The following is a 16,142-nucleotide window of genomic DNA, read 5'->3' on the forward strand; positions in this document are numbered from 1 at the left end:
AATGTTTAATCTTAAGGGCCAATTTCAATACAATGCCTATTTTATTTTAAATTAAACAATAATGACTTTTATTTGAAAACTAAAGTATTTATTTTCAAATTTCAAAACGATTCCTATGGATATTAGGTTTTCAAAGAATTGAGAGTATAACAGAGCAATCAATAAAACTCTAACTCTATTCAAATAAAACAATTCCTTTTAATTATGCATATTGCTTATAATTCCTTTTATTTATATTATTCATATAATTACAAAAATACTACACCAGAAAAAAAATCATCCGTGCGGAAGCACGGGTCTCTGACTAGTAAGTAATAACCAAGGGGGCATTGCTCACTGCTTTTTGTTGTAAGTTGTGGTTGACACGTCTCTTTCTAAATATATGCGCATGCTTTTATTTTTGGATAGTTCTTATCTTTTCTTTTTTTGTTGCCAGAGTTCAAGAACACAACTTTCTATTTAATTTTATTCTAAAATAGAGAAAATTTATAGAACGTCATATTCAATTATTTCATCTATTTTAATTCAAAGCATGTATGAGGCAAAACATGTAACGTGCCTTGACAAATATGTTGCTATAAAAGGGATTACAAGTCATTTTACGTTTTTAATAAAAGAAATAATGTGAAAGGTCTAGATGTTAAAAAAAGTAGGAAGAGATATGGGTTAAATTAAATATTGACATGTGAAATTTGACAACATGTAAAAGAAAAAGATAAAATACTTATTTTATTTTCTTACTTATACTTTTAAATTCAGATTAGACCTTAACTTTTTTTCGTGTTACATATAATTAAGGGATCAATTTGAATTCAAAAGTATAGTTAAGAGACCAAAATAACTATTTTACTATAAAATAAAATAAAAAAGCAGGATCTATTTCCCTTCAAAAGAAGAAAACAACAATTATGAAAATTGAAAAGAAAATCCTATTTAAGGTTGGGTGAAGAAAATCAACAATAACTTTGAAAATTCAATAAGATTCTTTTTTATTTATTTATAAATAGTCCTCTCCATTTCTTTTAGGTTAAAAGGATTTCTTTTCGCTTTAATTATTCTAAGGTTTTATTTTTGTTCTATTTTTTGATTCAATACATTGTTAACATTAAACACGGTGGTTCCTAATTTAATTTTTTTCATTTTAATTTTTAAGTTATATATAAAAATTAAACATTTTGTTTCTTTAGATTATTAACACTTAACATTTTTATTATTTAAGTTGTAAATGTTTGATATTGACGTAAAAGATAAACATAACCAATATTTATAATTTAATGAACCAAAATTTTGAACACTTAATCAAAATAATATGAAAATAATTTTAATAGTTAAATTAACCAAATTTTTAAGATTCTGTATAACAAATCATATTTTAAATTTATTTCTTATAGCTTATAAGCTCGTATGATAATAAAAGATTTATTTGGTAACAATATTTTCATCACGAGCTTATAGTTTATTTTTACACGCTATTTTAAACAACGTTTTAGTTTATAGTTTATAGCTTATTATTTTTTCTTCAATTAATACTCTTATAAATTTTAATTATTTTAAATGTGTATTTAATTATTAATAAAGAAATGTCATTTTACATTTATCAGCTAGTTAAACCGTTAATTTTACCAAACACTAAAAACTATCCGTCATAAGCTATTAGTCATCAGCCATAAGCTATAAACTATAAACTATCCGTCATCAGCCATAAGCTATAAACTATAAACTATCCGTCATAAGCTATAAGTGCAACCTATGTGAATGTTGCCTATATAAATTACTTCATAGACTTTGAGATGATTAACGAGTATAATTATGGAGCATTTTTTTTTGGGTTACTTGAATTCACGAGTATATTACGCATATGTTCTTTGATGTGTAACTTATGTTATAATTAACTTTCATAAATCTTTCTTGATTCACCTCTCATTCTGTCAAAATAGAAATATTTGATTTTTCATTCTTTATCACACTATCATGAAACTGAAGCCTTTTCCAATGAGTGTTAACATCATCCATACATATTGGTCTATCAAGCTTCATCTTGTTGGCTATTACACAAGTCCATGGAAGACCATAGTTTTTTTTAAGTGTACAACCACACTTGGAGCTATCTAGACTAGTTTTTATCTACTTGCACAAAGAAATAAAATCCAATCACCCACGAGATATATTACCAATCAACTATGAATGCAAACATTTGTCCTTAAATTTATGTTTCATGCTACTTTCACCAAAGGAATTTTGTATCTCATTGTGTTGCAATTTTATCATACTCTCCATTGCTTTTCAACCCTTTAAAAAATCACCCACTACTATCTTTCAACCATTCCTTCAATATACCATGAGTAGATTCAACTATGTTTATTGTGGTGTTTTTAAGGTGTCTAACTTGGTCAACTTATGCACCAACTATTCTCTCTTTCACATAGTATATAATACTGTAATTTAAACATATTTTAAGAAATCTAGATATTTAACACACTTATTTCTGAACTGCATGATAGAATAAACATTTGACTCGCCTGTAGAAGAATAGATTATAATTCTACATATTCATTATGGGTTCCAATATTTGTGTAGATTTAACCATATTTTTGCATAAACCCATGATTTCTTTGTTTCCCAAAATTCTCTTAAGTTTAGATCTCACATCTTTTGTGATGTGATACCAAAACAGTAAAGCATATGATGTAGAAAATATTTTTGATACATAACTCATCAATGAAGTATCATGATCAGTGGTAATACCTATGAAATATTTTCTAAATCTTTCAACCGGTTGCGACACATTTCTAGAGTCAAATTGATATTATTATCTTTTTCATATTCAAAAAAAGCAAAGCTAATTGAGTATTTCATCTCTGTACAAGTAACAAAAACGATGAATCAATGATCAATATTGTGAGAAATGTGTTAAACAACTTAATGGATCCAGGATGCGCCCAAAATGTATCTTAAATAGATTTCCATTCTCACACACTCTTTAACTAGAAACATAATGATGATCATCTAACAATCTCAACAATCGTTGCATTTAAAATCTTAGACACCTTATTTTCTTGTTATCATGTGGAAAATATTATAAATTTGCTTAATTTTGAGACAATATCAGTTCTTTTTTGTTTTAAAGTTGCGAGTATATTTTTGGTCCGGACCATGTTTGTTATCATTTTATCAACAATTTTATTCTCTTTAGAATATAATAAGTTGATAGTAGGATGACTGACTAAATAGCCATCCAATCCATGGTTATGTACATCACATAACATATTAAATGTCCAAACAATTTCGGCTATATGTACCCAAACAACTTAAGACATCCACATTTTTTTATTCTTGTGACATCACATTTCAATTTTTGAAATATTTTTATATTGGCCACTTCTTTCACATCATGTCGTAGTAAATATTTGTCTTCTATCAGAATCATAATCACACATCCTAATTATTGTCCCAAAACCTAACTGGTAGCTTTTTCACAGGCTCATTTAATCATATGATCACGTAACATAAACTCTTGTTAAGTATCGAATTCTCCCAACATCAACTTATACAACACTAGGTTGAGAAACTTCTGGAACACCATCCTCTAATGCATTAGATGGGTTAAAGCCTCATGATTCTCCATACATACACCATTGAAAACAAATAGAATTCAAACAACCTTTCAGAATGTCTAAAAGTTAACATCTGGGCAAAGTTTAAAAGGTTCCGAATGATATCCTCTAGACAAATCGATTAAAGTATAAAAAAGATAGTAATTTAATGAAAAGAGACACAAATGTACGTAACCTATAATTTAGGACGATTATGATGTTCATGATGTTCAAATACAATTTATTTATGCTACAAAACACAACTATTGAATTCAAAGTTTTTTTGAGAGGGTTTAAGGAGATATGATATAAGGTCTCGAGTGAGAAGGTTTAAGAAACTGATCATGTAAAAAACATGTTACGCTTCAGAAGTTAATATCCATACTAGATAATTTATTATCCATATAACAACTTTCAAACACACAATTTTCACAGACCCCATTCCTTTCCAAATACACAACTTTCAAACACCCAAAAGTTAATTTTCAAACGTGGCAAAATAGATATTTTTGAATTTTCATAGAAGACCAAGACACCAGTTGACCTAGGTCCTTTAGGGTTGGAACCTGCTAAGCTCATAGAGATTACTCAAAAGAATATGGACAAGTTAAAGCCCAACATTAGCGGGCTCAAGTCCAACATGAATGAACTTTCTGCAAACTCAAATAAATCTTATTTATAGCGGTGACAGGTTCTAGAGAAGTTAGTAGACTTCGTCTGCCTTTACCACACTCCCAAGATTTTAGGAGTCACTCAATCCAATTTTTCCATCTAATAGTTTAAATCCAATAAATATAAGAGCTTACATAGTCAATCCCTCTAAACAAGGTCAGAGCTATAAATATAGAATCACATAATTGTGAAAAAGTGGAGAATCACTATGTATCATTAAACAAAAAAAAACCTTGCTGCCATGATCTACACAATATTGTACTTACCACAAGTAAATTAGTTAAGTTATAAATGTTTGAAATTAAATAAAAGATAAACATATCCAATATTTATAGTTTGATGGATAACAGCTTTTTATATTCAACTAAAATAATTTAATAATTAAAGCATTTAACATTTAATAATTTCTTCACTTTTCATCTATTATGAATTGATTTTGCAGTATATAAGAACAAACCACCACTCCATTATGTGCAATCAAAGCTACAAAAAAAAAAAAAAAACATGGCAGCTTATGACAGAGCAAAAGCAGTGAAGGAATTCGACGACTCCAAAATAGGTGTAAAAGGTCTCTCCGATTCCGGCATCAAAACCATTCCACAAATTTTCATCCACCCACCACAAACACTTTCCGACCTAAAATCTTCCTCCAACAAAACCACTTCAATCCCACTCATCGACCTCTCCAACGTAGCTTCACCAAACCACCGACCAAACATCCTCAACCAAATCAAACAAGCAGCCAAAACATGGGGATTCTTCCAAATCATAAACCACAACGTAAACTTGTCCGTTCTCGAAAGCACCATCGAAGCCATCGAGTCTTTCCATAACCAACCACACGAAACAAAGTCCAAGTACTACAAACGAGAAGAAGGACGTGGAGTCATGTATGCAAGTAACAACGACTTGTATAGAACAACCGCTGCCAGCTGGCATGATTCTCTGCAAGCGTGGATGGCGCCGGAGACACCGGAATCTGAGGAGTTGCCGGAGATTTGTAGGAAGGAGATGATTGAATGGGATTTGAACTGTGTTGGAGTTGCTGAAATGGTTTTTGAGTTGTTGTCTGAAGGGTTGGGGTTGGAAAGTGGAAGGTTGAAGGAGTTGAGTTTTGGTGAAAGTAGAGTGATGGTGGGACATTGTTATCCTTACTGTCCTCAACCGGATTTGACTATGGGTATTACACCGCATACAGATCCTGGTGCGATTACGTTGTTGTTGCAGAATCAAGTGCCGGGGTTGCAGGTGGAGCACGGCGGTGAGTGGGTGGATGTTAACCCCGTGCACGGCGGTATCATTGTTAATATCGGCGATTTTCTTCAGGTATACCGTTTCTACTTCCTTGCAGGCAGATTTTTTCTAATAATTAACCATAGGCATAGAGTTAGATTTTGATGATATTTGAGTTTTATTTTTAGTAATTTTGTTTTGAATCGGTGACATGGAGTGGTTGAGATAATAGAGGAGAGAGACAGATTTATTTTTATTATTTAATTAATAAAAAATTATAATTGGTAGTGTGTAAATTCAAGTGTTATACTTTTCCGCAAATTAATGATTGGAATAAATTTTTGTGTTATTTTAAAATATAATTTAATATTTTTATTTAATTAAATAATTAAGTTTTTAAAATTTATGGGATTCTAATTCAACTAATAAAAACTAATATAATTAAATTAAACACGTCTTAGTCTCTTCTGTCGATGTTTTTATAGTGACCATATCACCCTCTAATGTACAAATAAAAAGGGTTTTTTTTTTCATTTCTATAAGTTTTTTTAATTTTTTGGTGAAAAGTCAAAAATATTTTTTAATATTTGAAGATTTATTTTTGGACTATCGTTTTTTTTAAAAATAAATATAAATAGGTGAAGGAATAATTTATAAAGTGTATTTGGAGATGTATTTTCGAAAATATCTTATTGTCTTTGAAATACGAATATTTAAATAATTAAAAGTATATTTAGAGGTGTTTTTGAAGACGTGTCTACGAAATAATTTTTGACAAATAAAATGGTTGTTTAATTTTACAAAAACATGTATAAACAATTTTAAATTTTTATAGGTGTGACATTATAGGGGTTTTTTTAGTTGTAGTTATTTTTATGCGGGCCTTTATTTTATCATAAAAAGTTATAGCAAAATTAAATTAAAGGAATAATAAAATTGATTAAAATATACGTTTTTTTACAAAGAAAAGTCTAACACTTTTATTAAAGAAATCAAGTTAAATAAAATTAAAATAGACCGAAAAGTCTATCTAGGACAGGTCTATTCCCAACCAACCTGATTCGAAGTAAGAACTACTACTATAGAACAAAATGACTTTAAGGTTGCTGGTGGGCAGTGGGGTATAAGTAGTTGCAAATGCATAGAACTTGGACAAGTTAGTAACAAATTTAAAATATAAATTTAATATATTAAAATTAATATTAAAATGATATTCATATTATTACATTTATTAATTGAATAAGACATACATGCATATTGAATTTTAGGTTATTGTGATGATTTCCTTTGATTTTTTATTTCATAGATAATTTCTAATGGGGAGTATACGAGTGTACAACACAGGGTGTTGGCTAATTCACATGAGAAATCAAGAATCTCAATTGTGATGTTCTTGAATTTGAGTAAATGGAGACAAGATGGTTACCATGGGCCTCTTCCTGAGTTGGTGTCCTCAGAGAAACCACCAAATTATCGAGATTTCACTCTGCAAGAATTTATTGACAACTTTTATAGCAAGGGAATTGATACCAAGTCTTTCATAGACAAAGTTAAAATTCAAAACTGAAACGCAACTACATATATTGGGCAAAAATTATACTTTAAAATTGTCCTTACAATCATGAATCTGACTATCGAGTTGTATTTGAAATCAAAGTTTTTTTTTTTTGTGTGCAAGAGATGTAATATATGTAACAAGTTATTATGTCTTAAAGGGATGAATCATATCTATATGTATTGTGTTACGACCCAAGAGAATATTGGGCTCATAAGTGAGCAAGAGAAGCCTCATCAGAGGTTGACATGTGAGCTCAAATCATCAGCATTTTTTTATAAAAGGCGCTATTAATTTTTTTATAAAAGACATTTGCAGCAACACCAGACAGATTTCATAAATAATCAAACATGCAATTGAGTGTGATTATCTTTTTTTCACATTTCTTCATTTTAGTTGATGATTAGAGATACACACAAAAAACCTTTGAGATTTTTTATCAAACACCATGAGTGCATACTTAAATCCTAAATGACAATAGCATAAATTGTTAAAAGTCTCACATCGGACAATATATGACCTGAACACGTGTTTATAAGTGGGGCAATCTCCACCCTACTAGTTGGTTTTATAGGGTTGAGTTAGGCTCAACCACATTTCTTAACATGATATTAGAGTCTGGTTTAAGATAGGCGAAACGTAGTAAATCCACAGTATAATAATATTTATATATTTGTAAACTTTATCAATCACTTTCGATAATTTTCAACATTCACAACTCTCTTGTTGATTTCTAACTATATCATTTTATATCAGCATTCTTCATGCTCCATGCATTAAGGCTCTCCACAGTGATCGGTTCAGTACCGTTGTTAAAAACAAACAAATGAGCTTGATTGGTCACTGCCAATGCAGGATAAACCCTAGACAAAATGTTGGTTTTCCCTCCTTCTCCAAAAGTCTCCACCACCGAATGATCAATCTATAAGAATTAAGAAAAATCAAACAACATTAATTATAATAAGTGTTAGGAAATGTTAACAAAAAAAAGGTAAAGAATTAGTCTTTATAGTTGCGTACAGAAAATACCTAGTTGATAATAAAAAAATTAACATTAAAATAGATAAAAGTGTTGTATAAATGATAATTTGACATACCAAACTTCTAAGAGAAAGTTTCTTATTAGTGGCTAAATCCACATCTACAAATCCAGCAAATGATGGCTTATAAAGGTCACTCTTCAATGAAGAACTGTTCAAAAATGAGAAAATAAATAAATAATTTGTTAAGAAAATTTAGATTTGAAATTCTCTTCATGATTTGAATTATACATACCTGCTGGCATCAGAGCACAAGAGAACTACATGTTTATTTGGAGCTTTGAAGACTCTAAAAAACACAGGAGTAAATTCTTCTAGATTTACTGAAGCCAAAGTCAAAAGACCAAATGGCCCAACTCCACCTTCAACTTTTGAACCTTTTTGTGAACAAAGATCTTGTGCATTTACCCATTTTGGATCATAAGCCTCAGCTTTATCCAAGTTTGCAAATGAGAAAGTCACCTCTACATCTGCCTGCAAAATATATATTATATTATCTTCCGACTGATCTCAAGTCCACTGATCACTACATCTAGGAGGTATTGTCTGTTAAGCTTGACTCACCTGAGCGGCAGTTATTCCAGTTACTTCAACATGTTTACCCTTTTCAAGTTTTTGATTGTTCATAGTAACTTTTTTATCTCTAAGTGTGTCCAATTCTTCAACCGGCCATGTTAGTAATTGTCTTTCGCTAGAATCAAGCCACACAGTTCTTGGTATTGCCTGAAAATTTTGACATGTTCATTCATAAAATTCATATTGTAACCTCTGGTAAAAAGTGTGTCATAGTTAATGTTAGAATCCGAGACTCACATAAACATTTTTTATTACTTTAAATTTATTTATTTTTTCTGGAGTGTCCTTACTTCATAGATATAGAATAAAAATCACCTGAATTCCAGCCCATCCTTTTTTTACATCATCTTCTTTGGTATCAGACTCATTAGCCCAACCCCAAAGGACCCTTCGATTCTTACTTTCATCAAAAAATGACTTTGAAGCATAGAAATTTCCATAATCATATCTAAGTCCAGCCCAACTATCCACTGAATTTTTCCTTGGAGTATACTTGTCTTTTTTAGACGAATATTTGCCCAATGTATAGTACTCAAATCTAGTCATATCAAGACTATTTTTTAAGACATGTGTTACATGTTTACCTTCAATTGATGTATCCAACCCGTTTTTACCTTTCAATAAAACCGGGTAAAAATCGGGACATTCCCACATACCCGTTTTAGCGGAATGGATCGGTTTTTTGGCCCGAGTCCAATTCTTAAAATCCGAACTCCTATACAAATAAGCCATTCCTATATCTTTGTCTCTACTACCAACCAATATTCTCCAATTTCCATCTTTACCCTTCCATGCAGTTGTTGGATCACGAAATGCGCTACCGTTCACATCTAAATCAGCAATCACAAATGGATTGTTTTCATCGGGTTTAACCCATTTTGTAAGAAACGGGTCATTTTTATCTTCGGGTTCAGCCCAACATTGGACTTGGGTGTTATTTTCATCGATGATTCCAGTGTATTGGATCACGGGTCCTCTATCCGGAAGTATAGTCGCGGACCCAGACCAACATCCAAATTTATCAAAGGGTTTGGATGGATAAATAGCATGTTCAAGTGCTTTCCAGTTTATAAGATCCTTTGATACTGAATGAGCCCATACAATGTTTCCCCAAACAGATCCATTAGGATTGTATTGGTAGAACAAATGATAGTATCCATTGTAGAACATAGGTCCTGCATTGTACATAATTCATTAATTAGTATATGAAGGGTCATTGACAAATGAAGTAAAAAAATGTTGAAATAAATGTTTTACTCACCATTTGGATCTGCATGGGAGTGATGAGTCCATTACACCAATTATAGACACCAAGAAAGAATAGGATAAAAAAAGTTAGTATCATTGTGATGAATAATTATTTCTCAACATTGTATTTAACACGCAATTTCATTAAGGCTTTTAGGTATAATGAAATTTTTTAACATTTATTATTTCTCAACATTGTATTTAACACACAATTCAATCAAAATTCACGTCGTAACGGCTGCAATGCACATCGCAGCAACCATAATGACCGCAACCACAACCTCATCCACGACTACAACCACAATTTAAAAACATGTACTGATTTCATATGTTCTACATCACAATTTTAGAATATATATCAAAATATAATTAAGAATCACACAAAAAAATGAAAATGTTACAAACCGTTGATCCAGTTTTTAGGAGGTTGAAAATGGAAACCAGTTCTATGCGTTTCACTCACAGAAAGGGTTGAAACAGATTGAAGATGTGGATATATTTCATGAAATGCTTCAACGCCATTGTTTGCTAGCAGCAAACAAATGGCTGCTACAAATATGGTAATAGCCTTTGAGAGAACCATAAGGAAAATCAAAATAACCAATGTCAAATCAAATGTGAAACTAGATATTAATATAAAGTGTAGAGAAAAAGATGTGAAAATAATGGAAGGGAGTAAAAAGCGACTATGATGGATAGAAAATAGGATCTGGTTATTTATATAAGTAAATTTGCTAATTATTTAATTATCAAAAAAGAAAAATAAATTGATTAATAAGTTGTTATAGGGCGATTTTCCCGTTTAAGAGAAGAGACCATGGCCTAATGAGAAATTATACCTATCCAGTTTTGTTTTGGTGTGGTTTGTTTTCTTTTTAGGCATTTGTTTAGTTGACTTTTATTGTTCTAAAAGAAGCTGACTTTTTTTGTTTGTTTGGATCTTATATGTTAAAATGAAATTAGATTATAAAATACTCTTTAACCACTTTGCCAAACTATCAATCTATTTTTAACATTGCAACAATAATATATATTACATAAATCCTTCATTACTTAATAAATTAGTTAATATTTAATGAATAAATAGTTGAAATATTATATAACAAACAAATAGTTGAAATATTACATAATTGATATATAACAAGCAAATATTACTTATTATTAATAAATTATTTAATATTTAACAAAAAATTTACTTAATATTAATAAATTATTTAATATTTAACAAACAAATTACTTAATATTACATAAATAGTTAAAATATTTAACAAACAAATTATTTAACAAACTAAATAATTGAAATATTAATACTTAAAATATTAAATAGTTGAAATATTTAATAAAATAAATAGTTAAAATATTAATAGATCAAATGTTAAATAGTTGAAATGATGTGAAATAATAATTTCATACTTAATGAACAATTTAATTATTAATAGTTAAAATATTAAATAAATTATTAAATATTGATATTTAAAATATTAAATAGTTAAAACATTTAATAAACTAAATAGTTGAAATATTTAATTTACTAACTAGCTGAAATATTAAAGTAAAAATATTAATAGTTGAATTAGTAAGTAGTTGAAATATTATGAAAAAATTAAATTATTAAATATTGATATTTAAAATATTAAATAGTTGAAATATTAAATAGTTGAAATATTAAATATTTGAAATATTCAATAACTAAGTTATTGAAATATTAAATAGTTGAAATATTTAATTGGCTAAATATTTGATAAACTAAATAGTTGAAATATTAATAGTTAAGATATTAATAGTTGAATTATTAAGTAGTTAAAATATTATGAAAAATTTATTAAATTATTAGATAGTATGAAATAGTATAAAATAAAAATTAGTTTATTAAATATTTCAAATATTTAATGTTTTAAATATAAATTTTTTAACCCTGTAGACTTATGCCAACAAGAAAGTAAAATATAGAAACTCAAGGCTAAAAAAATATTAAAATTAAAATAAAAAACTCGTTAACTTACAAGAAAAAAAACTATTTAAATATATATTTAAATATAATTTAATATGTTTTGCTATTAAAAAAACTTGCTATTAAAGAATTCTATTATTTAATTCAAATTTTATAATTAGAGTTAAATATTCATTAAAACTACTATACTTCAGTAAAAAAAAAATCAACAAGAGTTAAGAGTAACAGAAAATGGAAAAACAACAAGAGTCAAGAGTAACAGAAGTACTCAAGAAACACTCAAACAAAACAATAAAAAAAAATCACAAAAAAAAAACATCATAACCAAATCAACAATCCCATCAGCCTCACCAAAATCACTCAATGATCCCGAGCCACAAGAACAGACAAAAAAATCATCTAAAAGTAACAAGTGGAGAGAAGGCAAGGACGACACCGACATAAATTAGAGAGACAATTGGCCTAACAACGCAGCACTAAAGCTCTAGCTCAAGAGTGGGTCCTACTCCCATTCTCGAAGAGAGAGGTTACTCCTAGACGAACGAGAGTAAACCTATTTCTAAGAGAAAGAAATAATAGTTGTCACCCATTAATTATCGACAAGTTTTCTTGCAAAAAATAATTTTACTATGCATCTTCTAGATAGTTGAGACTACAACATGCCATATTCCGGATAGACATAAACTTTCCCTCTTTCCTCTACCTAACCCCTAAAACACCTCGAACACCTTTAAAACTGACGACAGAAGAGGCAAAGACCTACCCGTCCACTGAAGTATCATATACCACATAGAAGCGGGAAAATGAAACAGAACAAGCAGATGGTCCATCGAAGCGACCTGCTCCTGACACTCAGTTCTCCCAACCCCAATGTGTACTTGAATAAAGTTGTGCCTACTGAGATTAAGCATAGTAGCCACCTATCTTGTAAAAGCAACCAAGAATATCTGGTTGTGCATGAATATCTGATTGCAAAGACGAGACACATATTCGAATATGTGACATCTCATTTATTCATCTTTAAGTGATAAAATAAAAAAGTTTCTACATTATATAACTATAATAACTCTATATGCTAGAAAATAATTGATTTAGACTCTAATATTATACTCTCATTGTCCAAAGGACAATATATAACTAGTCGATTTTGCTTAAATTTAAAAGGGTTAAGTATGTTTTTGTCCCAATAAATATATCAAATTTCATTTTTAGTCCCTATTAAAAAAATGACATATTTTAATCCTTATAAAATTATTATGCACGTAGTTTTAGTTCCTGCTGTTAAATCGATGTGTATTTTTGAATGATTATTTTACAGACATGTTTAAAACGTTATAAAAAGTTTCTCGGAAAAAAAAAAGAAATTCAAAATTTGATTTCTAAGTCGAGATTTGCAATACTTTTATCATTATCTTTTTAAATTTAAAAAATTCATATTTAATTCTTCTCACTTTAAGAAATTCTATAATTTGGTAATGAAATATTTTATAATATTCTAAACACGTATGAAAAAAATTATTTAAAATTTTAAAATTTTAAAGATAATTAAACAGTTTTTAAAATTTTAAAAAATAGCAGAGATTAAAACTGCATGCATAAAATTTTTATAAGGACTAAAATATGTCATTTTTTTAATAGGACTAAAAATGAAATTTGAGATATTTATTGGGACCAAAAACATACTTAACCCAATTTAAAATAAAAAATAGTTAATTTTATATGTGAAAGAGAAGTTATAAACTATTTTATAAAATTATTATTTATTAATTCGATGAAATAAAAATTAGATAAATAAAAAAAAAAGAATAATGAAGTGAAACGGATGATAGGAAAAACAAAGGATAACTTACTTTGTACAATTATTTATTTATTTACTTATTAAAATTTGTGGTAGTGTTACTTTTAAAATAAGTTATTGTAATGTAGAGATGATAGCATATTAATTAGTGATGATGCATTTTAAAAATATTAAAGATATTTTTTTTTATATTTTCATTATTTCTCAATATAATAGGTAAATATTTACCGTAAAAGTATGATTATATTTTTAATCTTTATTATTCAGCATGTCTTATATTATTAATTATTAAATTAATGCTAATAAATAGTATTAGAGTGAATCTTTATGTTTGATTTATTAGGTTATTTGTATTATAGTTTTCAAATTATGTATTTGGATTTTGTATTTTTTTTTCCAATTTATATGAATTCTAAATCGTAGAATGTGATATACATTGTTGCTTTATTTTCTTTAAGTCAAAATTGGGCATGCAGCCTTTGGTATAAATAGAAACTAGAGTTAGGCCAAAACCTCATCTCTAAAGTTAGGAGTACCTATTATATTTCTATTGAGTTTCATAATTACATTATTATCTATACCATTCCACCAAGTATAACTTTTAAATGCTAGGTCTAAGTTAGTTAGAATATTTACATATTTGTTACCCTCCCAATAGACGTGGGTGTCCAGTAAAGCTCTTGATTTGAGACCAAGTAGACAATGGTCACGCATGTGAAATCAAAGTTGCCTTCGAAATAGATCCAACCAAAAACGGGGCCAATTAGATGAGTGACTTGCTCCATAACTAGGTTGGCTACTGCCACGAGCTCAGAGAAAAGTGCATTATCATTACCAAGAAAGCATGCAAAGTTGCTAATATGGTTAGCATTATGGTGATCTACAACTGAAGTACCATCAATATTATTGGTGATTTCTCAATCTATTCCATGGATCTCTTAGCCATCACGTAAAATTCTATTTTTGCCTCCAGTTTCTGTAGATGCACTTTCGGAAGAATCCCATTTTTCAAAAAAATTTGATTTCTTCCGTAGATGCATCTACGGAAATAAAATAAAATAAACTAGTATATATGGGGAAAAAACAAATAAAATTAGTTCAGGGATTGTTCCGTAGGTGCATCTACGGAACCGTTTGGCGCTAAGCCGTTCTGTAGATGCACCTACGGAAGTGTCTGATATAGTTTGAACCAGCATGATCACTCTCCCATTGTTTCATTTCTCCAAACTCTCCATATTCCACACCCTAAAAACCCTACATAATCAATATCATTTTCTACTCCAAAGTTCCAACCTTTTGGTGTAACATATCAAAGGGAGTAAGAGAAAACTCAATTTCAGGTAAATATCCATCTTCAACCACTACATTGTTCACATTATGCAACTAATTTTCTGCAAAAAAAAATTACCCTGCTTCCGTAGATGCATCTACGGAACGTGTTGATGAAGAACACTTTCGAAGGTGCATCAATGGAACAATCACTGAGTTGTTTTTTCCAGCAATTATGTAATTTTGTGTTATTTTGCCAATTGTTTGCAAATAGGTATGGTGCATCCCGATAATATTCCAAGGGAATTAACTCCTTTAGTCTATGTTTGCACAAGTGTTGAATGGGTAGTCGCAAAGATGGTAGATGTCGGAGGTGACTTTAGTAGCAAGGAAGACTTTGATGATCGTGAAAGCATACTAACATGGATTCGTAGGAATGCAACCAACCTTGGTTTTAGTGTGGTAATAGGAAGATTGAATAATGGTATGGCAAGAAGAAACTTGTTTGTAACTGTAATACGGTGAACTGACTTTTATAATCGAAATGTGCGGTAAAGCAAGAGTCGCCACCGACTTTTATTTTATCCAAATTAATTAGAAAGGCTAAAAGAACAGAAAAAAACCTTTTTAAGGAAAACTGAGTTCGGGGGGTAATTATGCAAAGGGAAGGTGTAAGGCACCCTTTGCATCCATGGTTTTCCATGGGCTCTTAACTGCTTTGCTCTTTGTTTTCAGAAATGTAGAAGAAAAAGAATAGGGACTTTAGCTCGTGAATGAGCGTAGCCCTTTTGAAGGTTTATGAGAAAGAATATGAAAAATTATCTTTAGAGCAAGGCAAAGCAATTAAGGGAAATTACCTTATAGTTTGAAAAATGGAGTTCTTTTAGCCTTTTAGGGTGAAAGGGTCTATCCTTGCCATAAGTGGGCAGGAAGCCTTTCATTTGGAGGTTGAAGGGTCATCGCTTTATCGTTCGCCATAAGACTGACCCATACCATAGAGAGGCAGATAGTCTAAGGGAAGGATCAGAATAGCCTTTCGTTTAGGCAACCAGAGGATACCTCAGCCCTTTCGTAGGCAACTTCCGAGGGTCGAGATCATTTTTAGTGTATCGAAGGCAGCATCATTAGGGACCATGATCTTTAATCAAGGCAACATGGCTGAGGTATCCTCGTATTCGAGGGACTGACTATTCTGCAAAAACACAAG

The 16,142-nt window shown here is 29.8% G+C and overlaps 2 protein-coding genes across 2 annotated transcripts; one reads left to right on the forward strand and one right to left on the reverse strand.

Annotated features, from left to right (window-relative positions):
• Positions 1 to 4,711: 4,711 nt before the first annotated feature.
• LOC131610953 (1-aminocyclopropane-1-carboxylate oxidase homolog 4-like) lies at positions 4,712 to 7,402 on the forward strand. The gene is made up of 2 exons (XM_058883056.1): positions 4,712 to 5,591; positions 6,805 to 7,402. The coding sequence occupies exons 1-2, from the start codon at positions 4,770 to 4,772 to the stop codon at positions 7,063 to 7,065; spliced, it is 1,083 nt and encodes a 360-aa protein (XP_058739039.1). The 5' UTR covers positions 4,712 to 4,769; the 3' UTR covers positions 7,066 to 7,402.
• A 291-nt stretch (positions 7,403 to 7,693) lies between these two features.
• Positions 7,694 to 9,844, reverse strand: LOC131610952 (beta-fructofuranosidase, insoluble isoenzyme 1-like). The gene is made up of 5 exons (XM_058883055.1): positions 8,985 to 9,844; positions 8,658 to 8,816; positions 8,329 to 8,567; positions 8,151 to 8,244; positions 7,694 to 7,975 (listed from the first exon to the last, which is right to left on the reverse strand). The coding sequence occupies exons 1-5, from the start codon at positions 9,837 to 9,839 to the stop codon at positions 7,796 to 7,798; spliced, it is 1,527 nt and encodes a 508-aa protein (XP_058739038.1). The 5' UTR covers positions 9,840 to 9,844; the 3' UTR covers positions 7,694 to 7,795.
• Positions 9,845 to 16,142: the final 6,298 nt, after the last annotated feature.

This window comes from Vicia villosa, linkage group LG6 (genome assembly GCF_029867415.1).
Source record: "Vicia villosa cultivar HV-30 ecotype Madison, WI linkage group LG6, Vvil1.0, whole genome shotgun sequence".
NCBI lineage: Eukaryota > Viridiplantae > Streptophyta > Magnoliopsida > Fabales > Fabaceae > Vicia > Vicia villosa.